The sequence below is a fragment of the Cervus canadensis genome, chromosome 15 (genome assembly GCF_019320065.1).
Source record: "Cervus canadensis isolate Bull #8, Minnesota chromosome 15, ASM1932006v1, whole genome shotgun sequence".
NCBI lineage: Eukaryota > Metazoa > Chordata > Mammalia > Artiodactyla > Cervidae > Cervus > Cervus canadensis.
In genome coordinates this window covers 2,659,498-2,679,009 of record NC_057400.1, presented here as the reverse complement: position 1 = coordinate 2,679,009, position 19,512 = coordinate 2,659,498, and the positions used below count along the sequence as shown (strand labels likewise).

At 40.3% G+C, this 19,512-nt stretch overlaps 1 protein-coding gene across 1 annotated transcript in view; it reads left to right on the top strand.

Annotated features, from left to right (window-relative positions):
* The window catches only part of CNTNAP5 (contactin associated protein family member 5), a 995,095-nt gene that overhangs the window by 465,881 nt on the left and 509,702 nt on the right, over positions 1-19,512 (top strand). The window contains exons 5-6 of the mRNA XM_043488200.1: positions 1,674-1,877; positions 11,320-11,504. Coding sequence (XP_043344135.1) covers positions 1,674-1,877; positions 11,320-11,504 — 389 coding nt within the window. The remainder of the gene's footprint in view (positions 1-1,673; positions 1,878-11,319; positions 11,505-19,512) is intronic.

Genomic DNA, 19,512 nt, shown 5'->3' with positions numbered 1-19,512 from the left:
ACATATACACCATGGAATATTACTCAGCCATTAAAAAGAATTCATTTGAATCAGTTCTAATGAGATGGATGAAACTGGAGCCCATTATACAGAATGAAGTAAGCCAGAAAGATAAAGAACATTACAGCATACTAACACATATATATGGAATTTAGAAAGATGGTAACGATAACCCTATATGCAAAACAGAAAAAGAGACACAGATGTACAGAACAGACTTTTGGACTCTGTGGGAGAAGGTGAGGGTGAGATGTTTCCAGAGAACAGCATGCATATTATCTATAGTGAAACAGATCACCAGCCCAGGTGGGATGCATGAGACAAGTGCTCGGGCCTGGTGCACTGGGAAGACCCAGAGGAATCGGGGGGAGAGGGAGGTGGGAGGGGGGATCAGGATGGGGAATACATGTAACTCCATGGCTGATTCATGTCAATGTATGACAAAACCCACTGAAATGTTGTGACGTAATTAGCCTCCAACTAATAAAAAATTAAAAAAAAAAGAAAAAAAAAAACTTATCTCAATCATAATTACCAGGACTTCCCTTTTTGCTTTCATAAAAATGAATATTCATTTTTTATATGAAAACTAAAATGGTATATATCATCGGCATAAGATAAGGCAGGCATGATAAGGATGCGAGATATTTACCCTCTCTGTTCAAATAGTAAATCTGCTTTTACTGAATATTATTTTCCAGTGAACCTAAGTTTAGTTCAGTTCAGTCGCTCAGTTGTGTCCAACTCTTTGCAACCCCATGGACTGCAGCACGCCAGGCTTCCCTGTCCATCACCAACTCCCGGAGCTTGCTCAGACGCATGTCCATCAAGTCAGTGATGGCATCCATCTCATCCTCTGTCATCTCCTTCTCCTCCTGCCTTCAATGTTTCCCAGCATCAGGGTCTTTTCCAATGTATTATTTCTTCTTTGGCCACATCAGGTGGCCAAAGTATTGGAGTTTCAGCTACAGCATCAGTCCTTTCAATGAATATTCAGGACTGATTTCCTTTAGGATGGGCTAGTTTGTTCTCCTTGCAGTCCAAGGGACTCTCAAGAGTCTTCTCCAAAACCACAGTTCAAAAGCATCAATTCTTCGGCGCTCAGCTTTCTTTATAGTCCAACTTTCACATCCATACATGACTACTGGAAACCATAAACCTAAAAGAAACTTAAGGAACCTAAAGTAAAAACTCAGATTCCTTCTCAACACAGGTCTAGGGAAACTGTACTGTTCAGTCAGGGTTGAAACAGTGAACTATATTTTTCATCTCTGACCTTGAGCTGGGGAGGAAGGGAGAAAATGACTCCAACTATCAGAAGCAAGTTAATAAGGAGGATAAATCATGAGAGACTATTACAACCAGGCATCTGACACAATAGAGCCTGACTTGTATTTGCATCTTGTCCCCTCAAGCAAAAGCTGACTATCACTAATGAGAGGTTTTACTTCTAGGCTGATGATCAGTTCACTCTGAGTGTGTGATGGTTGCTTGCAAATGAATATTTCCCCTGAGTCTAGTTACACTGGGTCTGGTCTATATGGTTCCCCTGAGTCAGTACCCTATAGATGTCAGGAACATTTCAGTTAGTTGAACAACAGCTAAGACAGGAAAGAGGGGGAACATTCTGAGGATGTGCACTGATTTCCCTTCCTCTCTCTCTTCGTGCCTAGAATCCGACGTTGCTGATTTTGATGGCCGAAGCTCCCTGCTCTACAGGTTCAATCAGAAGCTGATGAGTACTCTCAAAGATGTGATTTCCCTGAAGTTCAAGAGCATGCAAGGAGATGGGGTCCTCTTCCATGGAGAAGGACAACGGGGAGACCACATCACCCTGGAGCTCCAGAGAGGGAGGCTCGCCCTGCACCTCAACTTGGGTAGGTCAAGCTTTGCCCCGTCCCTGGCCATGCTGGGCTGCAGGGAACTCCTTCTGAAGCAGGTTATCCTCCTAGTGTATCAGCTAGACGTTGCTGTGTCACCGTCGAAGCAATGTATTTTCCTTATCCAAACTGGAGAAGAAAAATCCACGTTTTTAAATGTTTATAAGCCATAAATAGCATGCTTTAAACAAGGTAACTTTGGTAGGTAGGGAGAGATACAGGTTAATTTAAGTAACAAACTAGCTTGAGTAAGTTTGAACACACACACAGCACATATATTACAATATAATAAGGTTTGCTCACCATCTATTATACCCTTATGAAAGTTAAGTTCCTGGGGGAAAATGGAGAAGATACATTTTAATTTTTGTTTGTTTTGTGAGGGAACAAGGGGTCATGTGCGTGGCATCTAAGTTTCTGGGCCTTCTCATGTCTTATTAAAGGAAACTCTGTTTTGTCTTTTTTTTTCAAGTGTCCAGGCTGTGCTAGGGTGAGTCCTATATTTGCCAAATGCCAGCAAATTTAGCACAGAACGCCCTCCTATTTTCTATATGTTTAGGACTCAGGCCTCCTGCGGTGGGTTGGAATCCATCGTTCCTGCCTCACTACTGGTAGTGACTGCTTGGTAGTCAACTAAGAGACAGTCAGCCTCCTTCATGTGAAAGGTGCTTTGTAAGGAAGTACAGGCCAAGTGCAGAAGGCAGGGAGTAGAACTCCCAGATTCGCAAAGGCAAACCAAGAGGCTCTACTGCAGAGAAGGGACCAGGAGAAAGTGTTAGGGAGATGAAAAAGGAAGAGGCCACTCCTGTAAGCATGAGTTTCTGCCTCCCATTGCACATTTATTAGCGATAGGGGAAGGTGTGGAGATAGGGGAAGGAGAGTATACTTGTGGAAGATGATTATCACCGATTGCCGAGTATTTCTGATCAAATAGTAAAGAAAGAAAGTCATAGCAGAATTCAGTTTGTAGGCTTAAGTTGAAAGCCTAGAAATATCACAGATAATTTTTTGTCTTTTACTAATTATTTTTAGTAATAAGTTTTTTACTAATTAGCATAAGAATGCAGAATATTGTGAACTCATCCCCAAAACCAAGCAAAGGAGATATTTATTTTGAGGCATTTCTGAGCATCTCCTTAGCCTCCATGAGCATATCCACTGCCTCCATGGCAGTGCTAGCAAGGAGAACCTCAGGATCCCAAGTTTAGTTCGTTAAATTGATTTCTAATGCGCTAAACTAAATACACAGCAAAGGCATCTTTAGAGTCTCACCAAGAGGAGAGCTAAAGAGGATTCGCTAGTAGCCTAATCAGTTTTGTCCACATACCTAAAGGAATTTATCAGTGAAGTCTATGAAAGATGGGCACATTTAGCAGAAACATATCAGTCGATTAACTGGTGTTCAATTTTCATGAAAGGAGAATGGATGGAGTGACTTCCTCCCTAACACCCAGTAACGAGTCGTTCACAGAGCATTGCGGGTAGTGGATAAAGTTATTGCCATTTCCCCCGAAACTCTGCCCCAACAAGCATAACGCAGTGAGGTACCACAGTTTCGGTCACGGTGAGCAGGAGGGAGAGGAAAAGGTGTGATTGTGTGACAGATTTTACCTGCAGACAGGGGCCAGCTATTTATTTTGGCGGAAAGTTCATAACTTCCAAGCCTCAATTTACTTATTTCTAACCTGGGGTATTATTAATAACTACCTAGCAGGGCATGAATGTGAAAATTAAAAATATTCAAAATGAATTTTCTGTGATCCAATCTGCCCTGCTCAGGCATGTACACCTCTTTGTGGCCTCACGGGCTATAGCCTGCCAGGCTTCTCTGCCCCTGGAATTTTCCAGGCAAGAATACTGGAGTGGGGTGCCGTTTCCTACTTTAGGGGCTCTTGTCAACCTAGGAATAGAGCTTTCATCTCTTACTTCTCCTGCATTGGCAGGTGGATTCTTAACCACTAATGCCACCTGAGAATTTTCTGTGTCAGTAAATAAACACAGTGAAACTCTTCATATTACTCATTATTTAACTAACAGTATCTGAATGTTCCACATCCTGTAGTTTGCTGGTCTTTCTGGAAAGAAGTGGGTCGATTAAGATGAAGAAGACCCTCTCCTGCTGTGATATAAAGAAGACAGAACAATTCTCTTCCAGATTTCCAACCAGCCCAATCCCTAACGGTGTTGGTGATAATGGGAAATTTCATGTGGTGAATTATTCGGTAGTGAAAATATGTTTAGTCTGTATTCCACAACGTTTGGCATTTTTCTTCTGCTTTTGGATTTTATTCGTCTCCTTAAGTTTACCATGACTGAGTATTTCCTGTCCTTAGCTCCTTTAAACAGTTACACAGCATACTTATTAAATAGCGCAGCTTTTTGTGTTCCTTCTCTAGAGAGACACTGAGATATATTAGTGTGTTAGCTCTGTATATCTCTGTCACAGCCAGCGAATCTTTGGGAGCAGTGAGTTAAGGGGGAAGGGGGAATGGTAATAGCTTTTGATTTGCCCGTGAGAGAAAATCTGTAACTTAGGTGACACAAGGCAAGATGACACTTGCTCGTGGCTGGGTTCTGGAAACCAGAACAGCCAGCTGCAGTGGGTGCTCCAGGCCAAGCGAGTTGTCGGGAAAAGACGTTTTCACCTCACCTCTCAGAGCCTGACGCGATGCACATTCTCTCATTGGCCTGCTCACCCTAAGCCTGAGCGACTCTCCCCCTGTGATCTCCACAGAGTGCAGTGTCCTATCCGGTCCTCAAAGCAGCCCACTAGGTACATAAGCATTAGCCCCAAGTTACCCATATGGAATATTAAGCTGGAGGAATATATGTCAGCTGTTCGAATGATGCAGCTAGTGATTAGCGTAGTCACAATTAAAATCCAGTCATATTTACTGCCTTTTAAACTTATTTTCAGATTATAAAATATATGTCAGTTTTAGAAAACTTGAAGAAAAAGAATTATAAGTAAGAGGGAAAAAGTCACTCAAAATTCTACAACCCTGTCATCCTTCTATTAATTTTGGTGTATTTTCCAAGTGTTTTTTCCTTAGCTATTTATATAAAAATTTTACATATTATATAAAATTAATGTTCCTTCCAAGTTGCCACACAACCTTCAAAATAGAAAGAGTTTATACTATCCATGATCAAGGTTTTTTTTTTTTTTTTTCTTTTCTTAAAGAAATGAATCAAGACAGAGAGAGAAATGAAGAGAAAGAGGAAGAATATAAGAATTCAAGTTAATGGGCTAAAAATGGTGTTAGGCCAGGGAAGGAGGGAGTTTCTCTCTTAACAGCAGTGTTCCCTGTAGGGACAGTTCTCCAACTATGTTCCTTTTCTAATTTGTGACTTTACAATTCAGTTTTTTAGGCTGAATGAGTGATTCAGTACCATGGACAGCTACAAAGGAGGCCCTTTGGAGATGCATGGTGTGCTGTGGTTCCTCACAAGTGATGTTCTTTGCTGATATTCTGATTCATATTACTTAGTTACGTCTGTGGCAACGGACTTGAAAGACCATTTCAATGCTGCAGTCAAACTAGGCCTTCCCCTTTGACTGTTCTCTTAGCGTACAACAATGATTTTTCTAGAGCTACTAATGGGAAAGAAATCTCTTCTGTCAGTCCAAAAGGAAGTTAATAGAGATTCCTCTTTCCACTCTTTGCACATCTCATTCAGATCACCTGTGGCAGTTTGCCCTCTGTAGAATTGCAACAGCACAAACTCGTACATGCAGGTGGTAGAATCAAAGAGCAGAGGCATCACATGGCTGGGGAATTGTGGTAAGAACTAAACAAAACATCAATCGCACATGCAGACCATTCATCCTTACAAGAGTCCAGTGCTTTTGAACTGAGCAGATTGTGCAATAAGGCAGTCACAGGAAAGTGAGAACCCTGAAATAGTATAAAGATGTGTGGAGCATGCTGTCCTTGAGGGAGCCAAGAATAGGTTCAAAGGCAAAGCCTCTGACTGCATAACCAACTCACAGAGGTATCTTGGATATCACTGAATACTCTGCACCTACTCTAGGGAGTCCAGTGAATGTTTACTTTAGCTTTTTCAAATTCAAGCATTTTGACCATCAGTGATACCCAGTTGGTTGCCCTGGGTCACAGAGATCATGTAGTTGCATAACTGTGGACCCAAGGTTAGAACCCTCTCCAATTCAAACACAAGGTCCGGACATTAATCATTAAAATGTTATAAACTTTCATGAAACTAGTAGGTATTGAATATTAAGAAGTTGCTGTTCACGTGTTAAAATTTTGAGAATGGAGAGACCGGGGTGGGATAGAGGAGTCCAGAAAGTCTTCTTGGATCCAACTTCAATTAGCTGGAGATTTTATCATGAAGAGGAAAGAAAGACAGGAACTTCAGACAAAGTGTGAGTGTGGCAATTGGCACCACATTTTATGTAAATTGTGTCATTCACGTACAGGAGTCCATTGAGGAAGTACATTAAGCTAAGCAACGGGAGTTAAAAGTTTGAATTCACCAGTTCTGATTTTCAAGGAGGTCCCAGCCTGGTAAAACAATTATTGTGATTGACTTTCTAACTTTGTAGTATTAACCAAAAATAGATAGCTGTGTATCATCGACTCATTGGAAAAGACCCTGATGCTGGGAGGGATTGGGGGCAGGAGGAGAAAGAGACGACAGAGGATGAGATGGCTGATGGCATCACCGACTCGACACACATGGGTTTGGGTGAACTCCGGGAGTTGGTGATGGACAGGGTGGCCTGGCGTGCTGCGATTCATGGGGTCACAAAGAGTCGGACATGACTGAACGACTGAACTGAACTGATTTATCATCGAAACCATATTTTTTAAGATAACGAAGTCACAAAAGATAGATGTAACTTAGGAGTCAGATTGAGCAATGACCCCTAAATCTAGAGAGTGTTTTATTGAATAAAATTTAGAAATTTTTTTCTAAGAACTAAGGACATGAATTACATTTCTTTAGTGATACACAAGGATTTGCTCTGATTTGAGGGTCAAGTTCACTGTAATCACATGGCTTCCTGTTAGTTTTTATTTTCTTCAGAAGACTTCGTTTGAGTACTTGAGAACATTCGTCAGCCCTGAATTTTGCTAAATAGGGGTCTGTATAATCCTGGATAAACTAGAGAGGTGAAATTTGCCTTCCCTGTCTGCATCATGTCCTTCCCTCTTTGGGTTGCTGCATTTTCCTTTTCCACAACTCTCTGCTTCCCGAGCCATCAAATCCCTTTCCTGGTATTATTACTAAGCTATACAAACTCACGTGTGTGTATGGTGGGAGGCAGATGGCTGGAACATAAGGAATGAAGGTATCAGTTTTTCCAATAGGAGTAAGTAGTAAGAATATTTAGCTTTGGAGTCATAGCTCTGTGTGTAACCTTAATTCTTTGTGACCTTGGGTAGATCCTGTGGCTTCATTGAGGTGAAGCTTTTTGTAAGGCTGTGTTCAGGAATAACAAGAACAACCCATGTAAAATGCTTACCTCACTTTAACAGAAAAGGAACTTAAAAATACAAGCGAATACCAACATTGATGGTCTGAACAACTAAATGTGAGAAAGTTAATCCTAAAGATCAGGTGGATGCAGGCATTGGGGACCTCCATGCGAATGGCCCTCTATCTCATCAACAACAAAATCTTTCCAAGAGTGACTTTTTGTCGAAATACAATCTTAAAAAAGTTTTTGTTCCCATTTGCTCAAGTTATATGCAGTCTGCAGATTGTGAAAGATAAACTGCCATCCATATTTAAACTGTTAAGACCAAGCAAGGTGATTTAATCAAAGGAGATTTTGAAGTGAAAACACAACAATAAACATGCTAAGGATCCAGAAAAAGCCTAGTTCCAAGGGTGAAGAATTTGATATGCTTATCTCTAGTATGTTAGGATGGGGTAGGGGAGGAGGAGAAGAGCAAATTAGAAACATTTTGCAGATATTTCAAACTTCCTATAAAATTTTTCATATGCTTTATGGTTTTGGATAATATTTATATAGTTTCATTTTAACTATGTCAAACTACATGAAAACAAGTTTTAATTTAATAAGTAAATCTTTTTTTAAATTTTTTTCCCAATGTGTTTCTGGCCTAAAAGACACCATCTGTGGAGTTTTATCATCTTTGTGTACCCCACAATTACCCACAGGTGTTTTTATCTTGCCTTAATAAATTGGAAACTAGTTAAAACTTGTAGTTGGACCATAATTGCCACTGAGATATGACTTGAAGTATATGTTATAGAATGAAGAGTTTGATAATCTTTTGAGAATGAAGTTTTTTTCTTAATTTCTAATAATGAACTTTTCTAGGTAAAATGGAAACATTTCTAGGACTAACCTTTTTTCTTCATAGTAACACCTCATATAGATATATTTTGAAACACTCTACTTGATGAATAGCAGAATTTCCTGTTCATCCAACTGTTAAAGTGGACTGATTTCCACTCAATTTGTTTCAATACATGTATTCTTGCCTGGGAAACCCTATGGACAGAGGAAACCTGTACACCTCCAGCCCATGGGGTTGCAAAATAGTTGGGTATGACAATGATTAAAACAAAACAAAGATTTCTGTTTGTTAACATAAAATGATTTATGGAGAGGCTAAAATATGTTCATGTCTGTGATTTTTTAAATTAAAAACATACTTGTAATGCAGGAGATATTCAATAATTCACACATCAGTCATATAGTTAGCCATGCAGGTCAAGGATTATGCTTTTAATGAAGTTTAGTATTGTTTCTTAATATAAAAAATATTTATGCTCTAAAATATATAAAGAAAAGAAAATGAATAAAAACTAAAATTGCAGTCAGTTTGACCTCTTCATAATCAAATTCATCTTTTGAAGCAGGAATAATAGTGTAGAAAATATCAAAGTATTTAATTTTAATGCTTGTTTTTCTTTATAAAAAAATCAAAATATCACTAAAACCCACCCAAACAACATATAATAACAAATAAGTAGGAGGAAAAGATATGATTCCTTTACTTTTTCTTTTTGTGACTTTCATTGGTTTTACAGTTTCAAATGTTTAATGTTTTTGACATATTAGTAAATTCTTAAATGCCTTTTTAACCTTTGAAGGAAAAGGGAAGGGCATATCAAATTTAAAGTGAAGGCTCTAATATTAAATTTATTTGAGTATATTAACTTAGAACTAATAGTTTATAAGACACGGTAAGTCTCCTTCAACCAGTCATTAGTCCTTGGGCATGTTTTATTTTATAAATAAAAGTTGACTCGTGTGTGTGTGTGTGTGTGTGTGTGTGTGTGTGTAGGAGAGGGAGGGGGAGAGAGGCGAACACAAGTATTTTTTGTTCTGTTTTGACTGGTAGCGCTTCTCGTCGCTTGCTGGAGCAAACCTCCTAGAAGTCATTTCCCAGTGAGTCTCTTCTGTTATGTCCACTCCAGTATCCAAATGACGTTCTAGGCCCCCACATGCCAGCAGCCTCTCACCGCCTGGAGATCCCCCCTTCTTGGGCTCTCTTCATCTGTGCCCCTCATCCTCCACCCACATGACTGCCAGTTTCCCTGCCAGCCTTGCCTGCTAATCAAATCCCCATACCGCTGCCAAAACAACCTTCCTAAAATGTTAGTTTGAGCCAGTAATCCCTGACTTATTAACTCGCCAGTGGCTCCCATTTCTAAAAGGTAAAACACAAGCTGTGAATTGGCTCACACTGGCAACTGGTCCTAGGTGGTGTCAGCCAGCCCACATGGTCATGGCACTCTGCTGCACGGAATCCCTCCATGGGGCTCTTCTGGACCCCTGGTCTTGGCAGCTGCTTTTCCTGGTTAGGCAACAATGCTCCTTGTTCTGGCCGACTTTCAGGCCTGGCCGCTCTCTATAATGCGACATCCACAGCTTCCTACCCTTCGTTTTCTTGGTCCCTTGCCTTAACTGCTGTTAATACAAGCAGCACCCTTCTTATCCACTCCCTTATTGTGTCTCCACGTTAAAACCTTCAGAGAGGGAAGTGTGACTTTTAACTCTTTATCTCCTGCGACAAATCAATACCATTTTGTGGGTGGATGGAAGAAGGAAAGGAAGAGAGGGAGGAAGGAAGGAAGGGATGGAGGGAGGAGGAGGAAAAAGTAAAAGATCTAATAATGTATCTGCATGATTTGACACATTGTAAGGACTCAGAAGATGTGGAACAAATCAATGTGTCATTGAGCAAATCAATTAAAGTCAGCTATGAACTCATCAGCACTTCTTTTTCAACTGCAATCGGTTGGATACCGTCCCCCCCACCCCCATAGGAAGCAGCAGTGTTATTTCGTGCAGGAAGCAGTGACTCGGGACCATAATGGAGGTGGGTGTGAGCAACCCACGGGGGAAATGGCAGCTTCTGCCCCCTGAATGCCACGCTGTGGAGCAGACTGCTGCAGCTGTTCTATAAAACACATTTTAGGAGAGACAAGAGAGACATTTAGCTCTCAGTTACTAAGGGTACTGAATACATAAAACACTGAAAAATTGGAAGGTTTACATATAAGTAAAATTAGTTGCATTGAACTGTTCATTTTGCTAAGTCTGAGCCATTCTGTAGGAAAGAAAAAAAGTAAAGCTCTAATCTTTTTGACAGAAGGATACAGGCAGGAACACCATAAAACTGGAGGTGAGATGAAGAGAAGGGGAACCAGAGGCGCTTGGTTGAAAAATGTTCCTCTCACGTCCTCCCAAGAGGTGTGTTCCAAACTCAGCTCGGGCTGAATCAACACATGACCCATGCCACGATCAGAGTCAAAAATCTGACTGGATCTGAATTTGAACCTTGGCTACATCTCTGCCTAGGAATGCTTAACCTCACCAGACCTCAGCTTCATAATTTGCTAAATGCAGATAATCATTTTGCCTTAGAGCATCAAACTTGGAGATTATACAGTCTGTACTTAAATGCCCTCGATAGAGTAGGTATTTGAAAATTGCAGCTAAAATGATCATTTCCTCTCCATTGCCTTTGCCTACATATTTACCTAACTCAGTGGGCCCGCTGTCTTCCCTCTACTTATCCAGCATTCACTCTTCTGCTAAAGTACAACCCAAGATTCACTTTCTCCTTTCAAGAGCCAGTCAAGTGCAAAGAATACGCATTCTTACTAAATGTGATGAGTTCTATTTTCAATATTATTCATACAGCTATCCAGATCTGATTTCTCTTATTATGTAATTGCACCAGACCTAGAAACATGTTCTTTGATGTCTAAAAGGGAGTGTAGATGTCAGTTGATGGAGAACTTGGTCCTGGGATCTGTGGGGGAAGTTGGTATTCCATCCCAAGCCCAGGACAGTTCTGGGTTTGTAGAGAGAGAATCATCCTTTACTTTGGATAAAGAGAGTTGGCCTCGCTTGAGGAATATTCTGTTTACAGCACTGCAGGCTGCCCTGGGTACAGACGCCATCCTCTCTTCCTGTTCACAGATGACAGCAAGCCTCGTCCCAGCAGCAGCGCGCCCTCGGCCACGCTGGGGAGCCTCCTGGATGACCAGCATTGGCACTCCGTCCTCCTGGAGCGAGCTGGCAAGCTCGTGAACTTCACCGTGGACAGGCACACCCAGCGCTTCCGCACCAGGGGCGAGGCGGATGCCCTGGACATCGACTACGAGGTGAGCTTTCTGTCGCTTCAGACCCTTGAGCTCCTTGCTCAGGATCAGTGAGAAAATCAGTCAGCGAATGAGCAGGTGAGAAGATGTGGGGCCTGGAGCATCTTCTCACCTCCATCTAAGTCCAGGTAGCTGACCATGAAGGAGCCCATGGAGAGAGTCTGAGCTGTGAGCCTGGAGAAAATGCCTTGGCAAATATGGTGGTGACTCAGAAACTTAAAAGGCATCATGCAGTCATTATGAAAAATTCAGTTATATAAACTTATAATCCATCAAAGCATTTTTAAAAGATACTAAATTCATTTATTCCTAATTAATATATCTCTCTCCATCTATCTATATGTATTTGAGGTTATTTACTTCTGCTGTATCTGTGTGGTAGAGATACAGTCTATTTGATTGCTACAGTGCCTCGCTTCCCAACTCCAAGTTGAGTGACATCTCTTTGATAGTTTGAAATTCATCATGGTGGGAATATTTGTACCATAGGTTGTGGCAAGTCTGATAAATCAGGGGTTGATATATTTCTTTGTTGATTCTCTAGACCAGAGATTGGAAAAACTACATCTTGCAGGGCAAGTTTGGCTTGAAGCCTGTTGCCTTCAGCCTGTCAAGTGTTGTTTAAAAAATTAAGGGAAAAAAAAGCATATGTGACAGAGACTGTATGTGATTATGGATAAAAGAGTTCAGTGAAAAATCAACAAAAGCAGTCTATAAAAATCAGTTGGTTTATAGAATTTATAATATGATTTATTGTATATTTTATTATTATTTGTAAATTCTGCACATCACTTATATCAGTAAAATAACATAATATCTGAATGCATTTGTGCGCCCGCATACACAAGCATGTACAGAGATGTGTGTGTGTGTGTGTGTGTGTGTGTGTTGCACCCTGAACAGCCAAATTTTGAACATTTATCAACACCTCACTTGAAACAGGAGGTTAGTGAGAGCTAAAACATAAGAATTAGGGAAGACCCACCTGATGATGAGTCACAAGACCTATGTTATGGGGGGAAAGGAAGAGGATGACTTTTTGCAGAGTAGTGAGATGGCCAGACTTGTGTTTTAGAGGAGTCATTCTGATTGTTTGTTTCAGGGGCCAGTCCAATTAGTATCCCCTGGAAATTTGTTAGAAATGGAAATACCCAAGTCTCATCCAAAACTCAGGAAAGAGGGACTCAATCATTCATTTTTTAAATGTCTCTCCTCTAGGAGACTCTGATGCACCCTAATGTCTGAGAACAACTATATTAGAGCCGTTACTCTGAAGGCAGCTCTGAAGTTACTCCATAGCCTAGATCTGTCTGTAGTGGATGGCTGCTGGACAGATGGTTGGAAACCCTGCTAGGAGACAATGTCAATCAACAGTGCATATATACTAGAACAGTGGAGGTGGAGTTAAATGACTGAAAACTTAGAAGCTGACTTTTTTTTCCCCCCCATCACTGTTATGAACTATAAGAAAGATGTCCTCTTTTGATCTTAATCTTTCTTTAGTATACTTTTGATAAGCTATGCTATTCATTAATTTCAAAAGAGAATTTGTCACTGTTTGACTCAGAATGCAATATATCAGGTAGGTAGTCTTTGTTTTTGTTTTTTAAGTTGCTGACAACTAGAAATCTATGACTATCAATTACTCTCCTTTGACAACATCATTTAAGTGATTGAAAACACAAAAAATACACATAATGTTGAAATCATCTTAAAGAGGTCTTTTTTGAACTTGAAGACAACACAAAAACACAAAATCAAGTTTCAGTAATTCCCCAAATACTTGACTTCTAATGGTCTGAGAGGGGATTCTAAAATTCACCCAGTTGCCTGATTTAGCATTTATTTTCGGGTCAATCTCTACTTATCCATGGTCTCCAGTGTAGAGGATCTGTATAGAATCACAGCATAGTAGCATTAAAGTGAATGTCAACATTTATAAGAGAAATCCAATGATGTTGCTTAATTTATTAAGTTGAAACAGATTTCTTCTAGAAATTCTTAAATTTGTTGGTACCTTGTGAAAAGTATTTCCTAGGGGAAAAAAACACCTTGAAATATTGCTGTGAGGCAACCTCTGTTTCAGATAAGCCAAACCCCTTCCAGAGGATGCAGCCAGTTTGCTCATGAGAATATAAGAGAAGACAGACTGGCCATAACGATGACATTACACTGGCTGCCCTGACTCAGGAGAGTTAGGTGTTGGGGATGTCTCTCAAGCAACTGGAGCTGTCCGGCCTTGAAGACTCCCCGTCAAGGCTGGGCGGAGAGAAAGGAGCCTGTGTCGTAATCGCCACTTCACCACTAAGTAGTTGGAAAAACCTGGAAAGTGAAAACTCTTAACTTCAGTTGCCAGAAGCAATATGAGCATCATTACTGCTAAATAAGATATCTGAATCTGAGGTCTATTTTTTAAATTGAAGTCATAGGTGATTTACAACTTTGTGTTACTTGCTGGTGTATAGCAATGTGACTCAGTTATAACATATCATTTTCATATCCTTTTCCATTATGGTTTGTTACAGGATATGGACTATAATTCTAAGTGCTATACAGTAGGTCTTTGTTATTTATTTATTTTATATTTAGTGGTGTATATATTAATCCCAAATTCCCAATTTATCCCTTTTCCTCCTTTCCCTATTGGTAACCACAAGTTTGTTTTCTAGGTCTGTGAGTCTGTTTCTGATTTGTAAATAAGTTCTATCGCATCATAGTTTAGATTCCACGTGTAAGTGCTATCATAAGGTATTTGTCTTTGTCTTTCTAATATACCTCAGTTAGTATGATAATCCCTAGGCTCATTCATGTTGCTATAAATAATATTATTTCAATCTTTTTTATGGCTGAGTAATATTCACTGCATATATGTATCACAAAATGAACATTTATGTTGCCTTCATGCCTTGGCTATTGTGGATAGTGCTGCAGTGAACATTGGGGTGAATGTATCTTTCTGAAGCATGGTTTTCTCCAGATACATTCCTAGGAAACTAAGATCATGGCATCCGGTCCCATCACTTCATGGCAAGTAGATGGGGAAACAATGGAAACGGTGACAGACTTTACTATTTTGGGCTCCAAAATCACTGCAGATGCTGACTGAAGTCATGAAATTAGATGATGTTTGTTCCTTGGAAGAAAACTTATGACTGACCTAGACAGCACATTAAAAAGCAGAGACATTACTTTGCCAACAAAGGTCCATCTGGTCAAGGCTATGGTTTTTCCAGTGGTCATGCATGAATGTGAGAGTTGGACCATAAAGAAAGCTGAGCACTGAAGAATTGATGCTTTTGAACTGTGGTGTTGGAGAAGACTCTTGAGAGTCCCTTGGACTGCAAGGAGATCCAACCAGTCCATCCTAAAGGAGATCAGCCCTGGGTGTTCATTCGAAGGACTGATGCTGAAGCTGAAACTCCAGTACTTTGGCCACCTCATGCAAAGAGTTGACTCATTGGAAAAGACCCTGATGCTGGGAAAGATTGAGGGCAGGAGGAAAAGGGGACCACAGAGGATGAGATGGTTGGATGGCATCACCAACTTGATGGACATGGGTTTGGGTGGACTCCGGGAGTTGGTGATGGACAGGGAGGCCTGGCGTGCTGCAGTCCATGGCGTCTCAAAGAGTCGGACATGACTGAGTGACTGAACTAAACTGATTCCTAGGAGTGGGACTGATGGATCACATGGTAGCTCTATTTTTAACTTTTTAAGGAACCTCCGTACTGTTTTCCATCGTGGCTACATCAGTTTATGTTCCCACGACAGCACAGGAGGGTTCCCTTTTCTTCACATCCTCTCCAATATTTGTCATTTGTAGACTTTTTGATGACAGAGAATCTAAGGTGTATGTTATAACAATGCTGTCTATTAATCAGAACCTATGCTATTTATATAACAGGATATCTACTGTGAGGTCACATGTACACATTTGAGTCTTGCTAACACTGGTAGAAGAATGATTGAACTCAGGTCCCTGAGTTCCAGGGACCCATTTTCAGAGTCAGCCCTACTTCTCCAGAGCTGTACCCTATCAAATTCTACATCAGGGACAATTACATATTCTGCAAATCTAGGTTCCTCTTCAGAGTTTAGCATGATGTGTTAGTATCTGGGAAGAAAATATGGTCGCTTTCATTCCTCCATCTTAGATTATGTCAAGGATAGCATTCCAGTGACACAGTGCCTTTCTGTGAAGCATCTGGTAGGGAGTTTGACTCTGTCACATGTATGCAGTTGTCAGATTCTCCCCTCACCTGGAAGGCACACATAGACAGGGGCCAATAGAACCTTCTGCCAAAAAAATAAGCAGAAAGAATGTAGATCCTTTACTTCTCACTGTCATCACAGCTCACATCACCCAGCCCATGGGATTTTTTTCCCAAATGCTTCTGAGACAAATTATAGCAATTAATTTTACTTTCAGCCTAGAGCACAAGGGTTTAAGAAAAGAGTTTTGTTTTGTTTTGTTTTTTTTTTAGGATCTTAGTGAGATTCCATTTCTCTGAAAGTCTGTAACCTAAGATGTCTTTTCTTATCAAAAGTGCTTAGTGATCCTTTTCTACATAGCCACCTTAACGGTACCAAAGCCATTAAAAGCATATTTTTACATGTACTATGTATATCACAACATAAATGATGAGAAAATAATTTTAAAAAATTGAAAAGAATGTATTTTAATGAGAATTCTTAGTTAAAGCTTCATTAAATCATCTAAGCACTTAAAAATACATTATCTACACGTGTCTTCAAAAATAAGTTTTATTGAAGTTTGAAAGAAAATATGAGATAGTACTTTTATAGTCAAAGATTTAGGAAGGTCTTTCCAAGTATGACATAAATTTTAAAAACCTAGAAATAAAATATATGAAAAATTTTACACATAATTATTTTTTAAATTCACATGAACTTCCCCAAAAATATGATGTAATGATATCATCATCCCAAAAACTTGGAAAAGTATTTCAAAATTTACTTAATGAATAAAAAGCCCACACAAATAATTTTTAAAATAGTGACTCAATAGAAAAATAAAGAATATATAAAAAATATAGACTGCTTTCAAATATATAAAATGATGCTCAGTCTTACTCATATAAAGAAGGAATGCAAATTCATGCTACAAAGATATTTTAAACTTAGACTGCAGGGAACACAAACATTAAGTGTTGTCACGGAAATGAAGGAAGCTGAATGATTTAATCCATTGTTTGTGGGAATATAGTTAATACGATACCAAAGAAAAGGCTTATTGTCAAAATTTTACTGAGTGTCCTTCAATTCAGCAATTCTGTTTCTAGGAATTTATCCTACAATTGTAAGCAAATGTGTGCAATGGGGTATATGTCAGGAATAACAAAAAGTTGAAAATTCCTCAAAAGTTCATCAGAAGGGTGTTAATTAAAAATTCTGGTCAGTTCTGTAGAGAAACAGCTCTGCCAGGGTGCCCCAGTGGTCTCACACTGTCCACTTGGACCAAGCAGCCAAAGCCATGCAACACAGCTGATGTGAGTCTTGGCAGGACATGTTGGATCTTCCTGAGACACAAGAGGATGGGGGCCTGCAATTACTGGCTACAAGGCCATTGCCCGCTTGTCTCTCTGCCTCATAGAGGTCTATCCTGATGCAATTTCTTCTCACTCTCTAGGTTCTAAGGATGCTTGAGGCTTTCTGCTGTGCCCTTTTAGAATAGATTTGCATCACATAGAATTGCTTAGCTTGATGTTGAATCTGGCCTCTGTACATCCACACCAAATTAAATCTTGGAGACAAAAGAGGCTTGCTCCTTGGAAGGAGAGCTATGACAAAGCTATTAAAAAGCAGAGATATCACTTTGCTGTCAAAGGTCTATATCGTCAAAGCTATGATTTTTCCAGTAGTCATCTAAGGATGTGAGAGTTAGACCATGAGGATGGCTGAGCACTGAAGAGTTGATACTTTCAAATTGTGGTGCTGGAGAAGACTCTTGAGAGTCTTTTGGACTGCAAGGAATTCAAACCTGTCAATCCTAAAGGAAATCAACCCTGAATATTCTTTGGAAAGACTATGTGAAGCTGAAACTCCAATACTTTCACCACCTAATATGAAGAGCCAACTCGTTGGGAAAGACTCTGATGCTGGGAAAGATTAAAGGCAAGGAGGAGGTGGTAGCATCTCCAAGTCAAGGACAGGAGTTTGAGCAAACTCTGGGAGATGGTGGAGGCCAGCGAAGCCTGGCGTGCTGCAGTCCATGGGTCTCAAAGGATCGGACATGACTGAGTGTCTTGAGGGGGACTTGAGGGGGAACCTCCAGGCTGCACTATTGTTTTCTGACTGCCCCTCCCTTATCTCTGCATCCTCTCCCTTCCCTGATCAGCAACTATTTGAACCTGCCCATGGGAACTTGGAATGTAACAAAGGAATGAAGCTTATTTCCTGTAATCAAGAAACTGGGAAACAAAGGAAAAGTTCTGTTCACAGTACCCTTCTAGGTTTTATTTTTCTTCAAATTTTTTTTTCATTTATTTTTATTAGTTGGAGGCTAATTACTTTACAATATTGTAGTGGTTTTTGCCATACATTGACATGAATCAGCCATGGATTTACATGTGTTCCCCATCCTGAACCCCCCTCCCGCCTCCCTCCCCATCCCATCCCTCTGGGTCATCCCAGTGCACCAGCCCTGAGCTAGGTTTTTAAGCTGAAGCCTACAGTTAGATCTATAGCAGTGAAGACTGCCACAGCTCACATTGTGGCCATCTGCCCTCACATTTAGTGTCATCTGTTCTGGTCTATGGGACTGGGAGCTTCACTGTTTGGCTCTTCTTGCCTTCACTGTCTGCGTAAGTCACATATCATTCAAGTCTCACAGTGGCACCTTTTATCTATATGTGGATCCACCTGGCCTTTGCCTTGGTCTCACCTTGTTGAAAAACTAGAGCAGAAAGCTTGCATGCAGAAAAATAAATGGAAGAAAATAAGGAAAAGAAGTGGATGCAAGGTGGAAATAAGGGGAAAACAAGGGAGGAAAACCACCAAGCTCCTATTTCGTGTGCCATTTTGTGATTTTGTTCAGTCCCTCAAATAGCCTGGTGAGGGAGGGTATTATGTTCTATATCGCAGACATAGAAGACAAGAGTGACTAATGACCCTCCTGTTCCTATTTCTCAATAGCCATCCAGTAACGGAAACAGTAAAGACCTTGATGCTGAGAAAGATTGAGGGCAGGAGAAGGGAGTGACCGAGGATGCGATGGTTGGATGGCATCACCGACTCGATGGACACGAGTTTGAGCAAACGCCAGGAGATAGTGAAGGACAGGGAGGCCTGGCGTGCTGCAGTCCATGGGCCTGCAAAGAATAGGACATGGCTTAGCAACTGAACAGCAACAAGCAGAAAGAAACAGGGTTTGAATCTAGATCTGCACAGATCACCAGAAGTCATCATGGTGACCAGCCTTTCTCTCTGAACGAGGGACAATCCCTTAAGATCCAAGCATAGGCTCTGGTCCTTATCTTGGCCTCTGCACGTAAACAAGACTTAAAAACACATTCCTGGATGTCATTTTTCTTTCCAGTTCTAATTTAAAATTTTGTGATTTGTGAACTTGCTAATTGCATACTTCCTCAAGTTTTGTAACTGTGAGATGTGTATATTAAAAAGTAAACTAACTGTATTGAACATGATGAAGGGAATATTTCAATACCAGTATTATACTCTAAATAGCATTGTTTTTATTAACAGGAGCTAAAAGAACAAGCAATAAATTCCTTATCATGTTATTTTAGCTGCTATTAGGGTTGTGGTGGTAGGTTTTAATGACCTAATAAGCCATTTTGAGGCTGGCTGAACTTAGGCTAGATGATTGTCACCCTCAATAAAATATTATAAAGTCAGCCAAGCCGCACTTGAATACTTTAGGGCCTGAGGCAAGAGTCCTAATGTGGGCCCATATACCATAGTTCTAAGTGCTTTAGGAGTTATAATAAGCTGTTGAATAAAATCTGTTCTACCTTTTTCTTTGACAAAT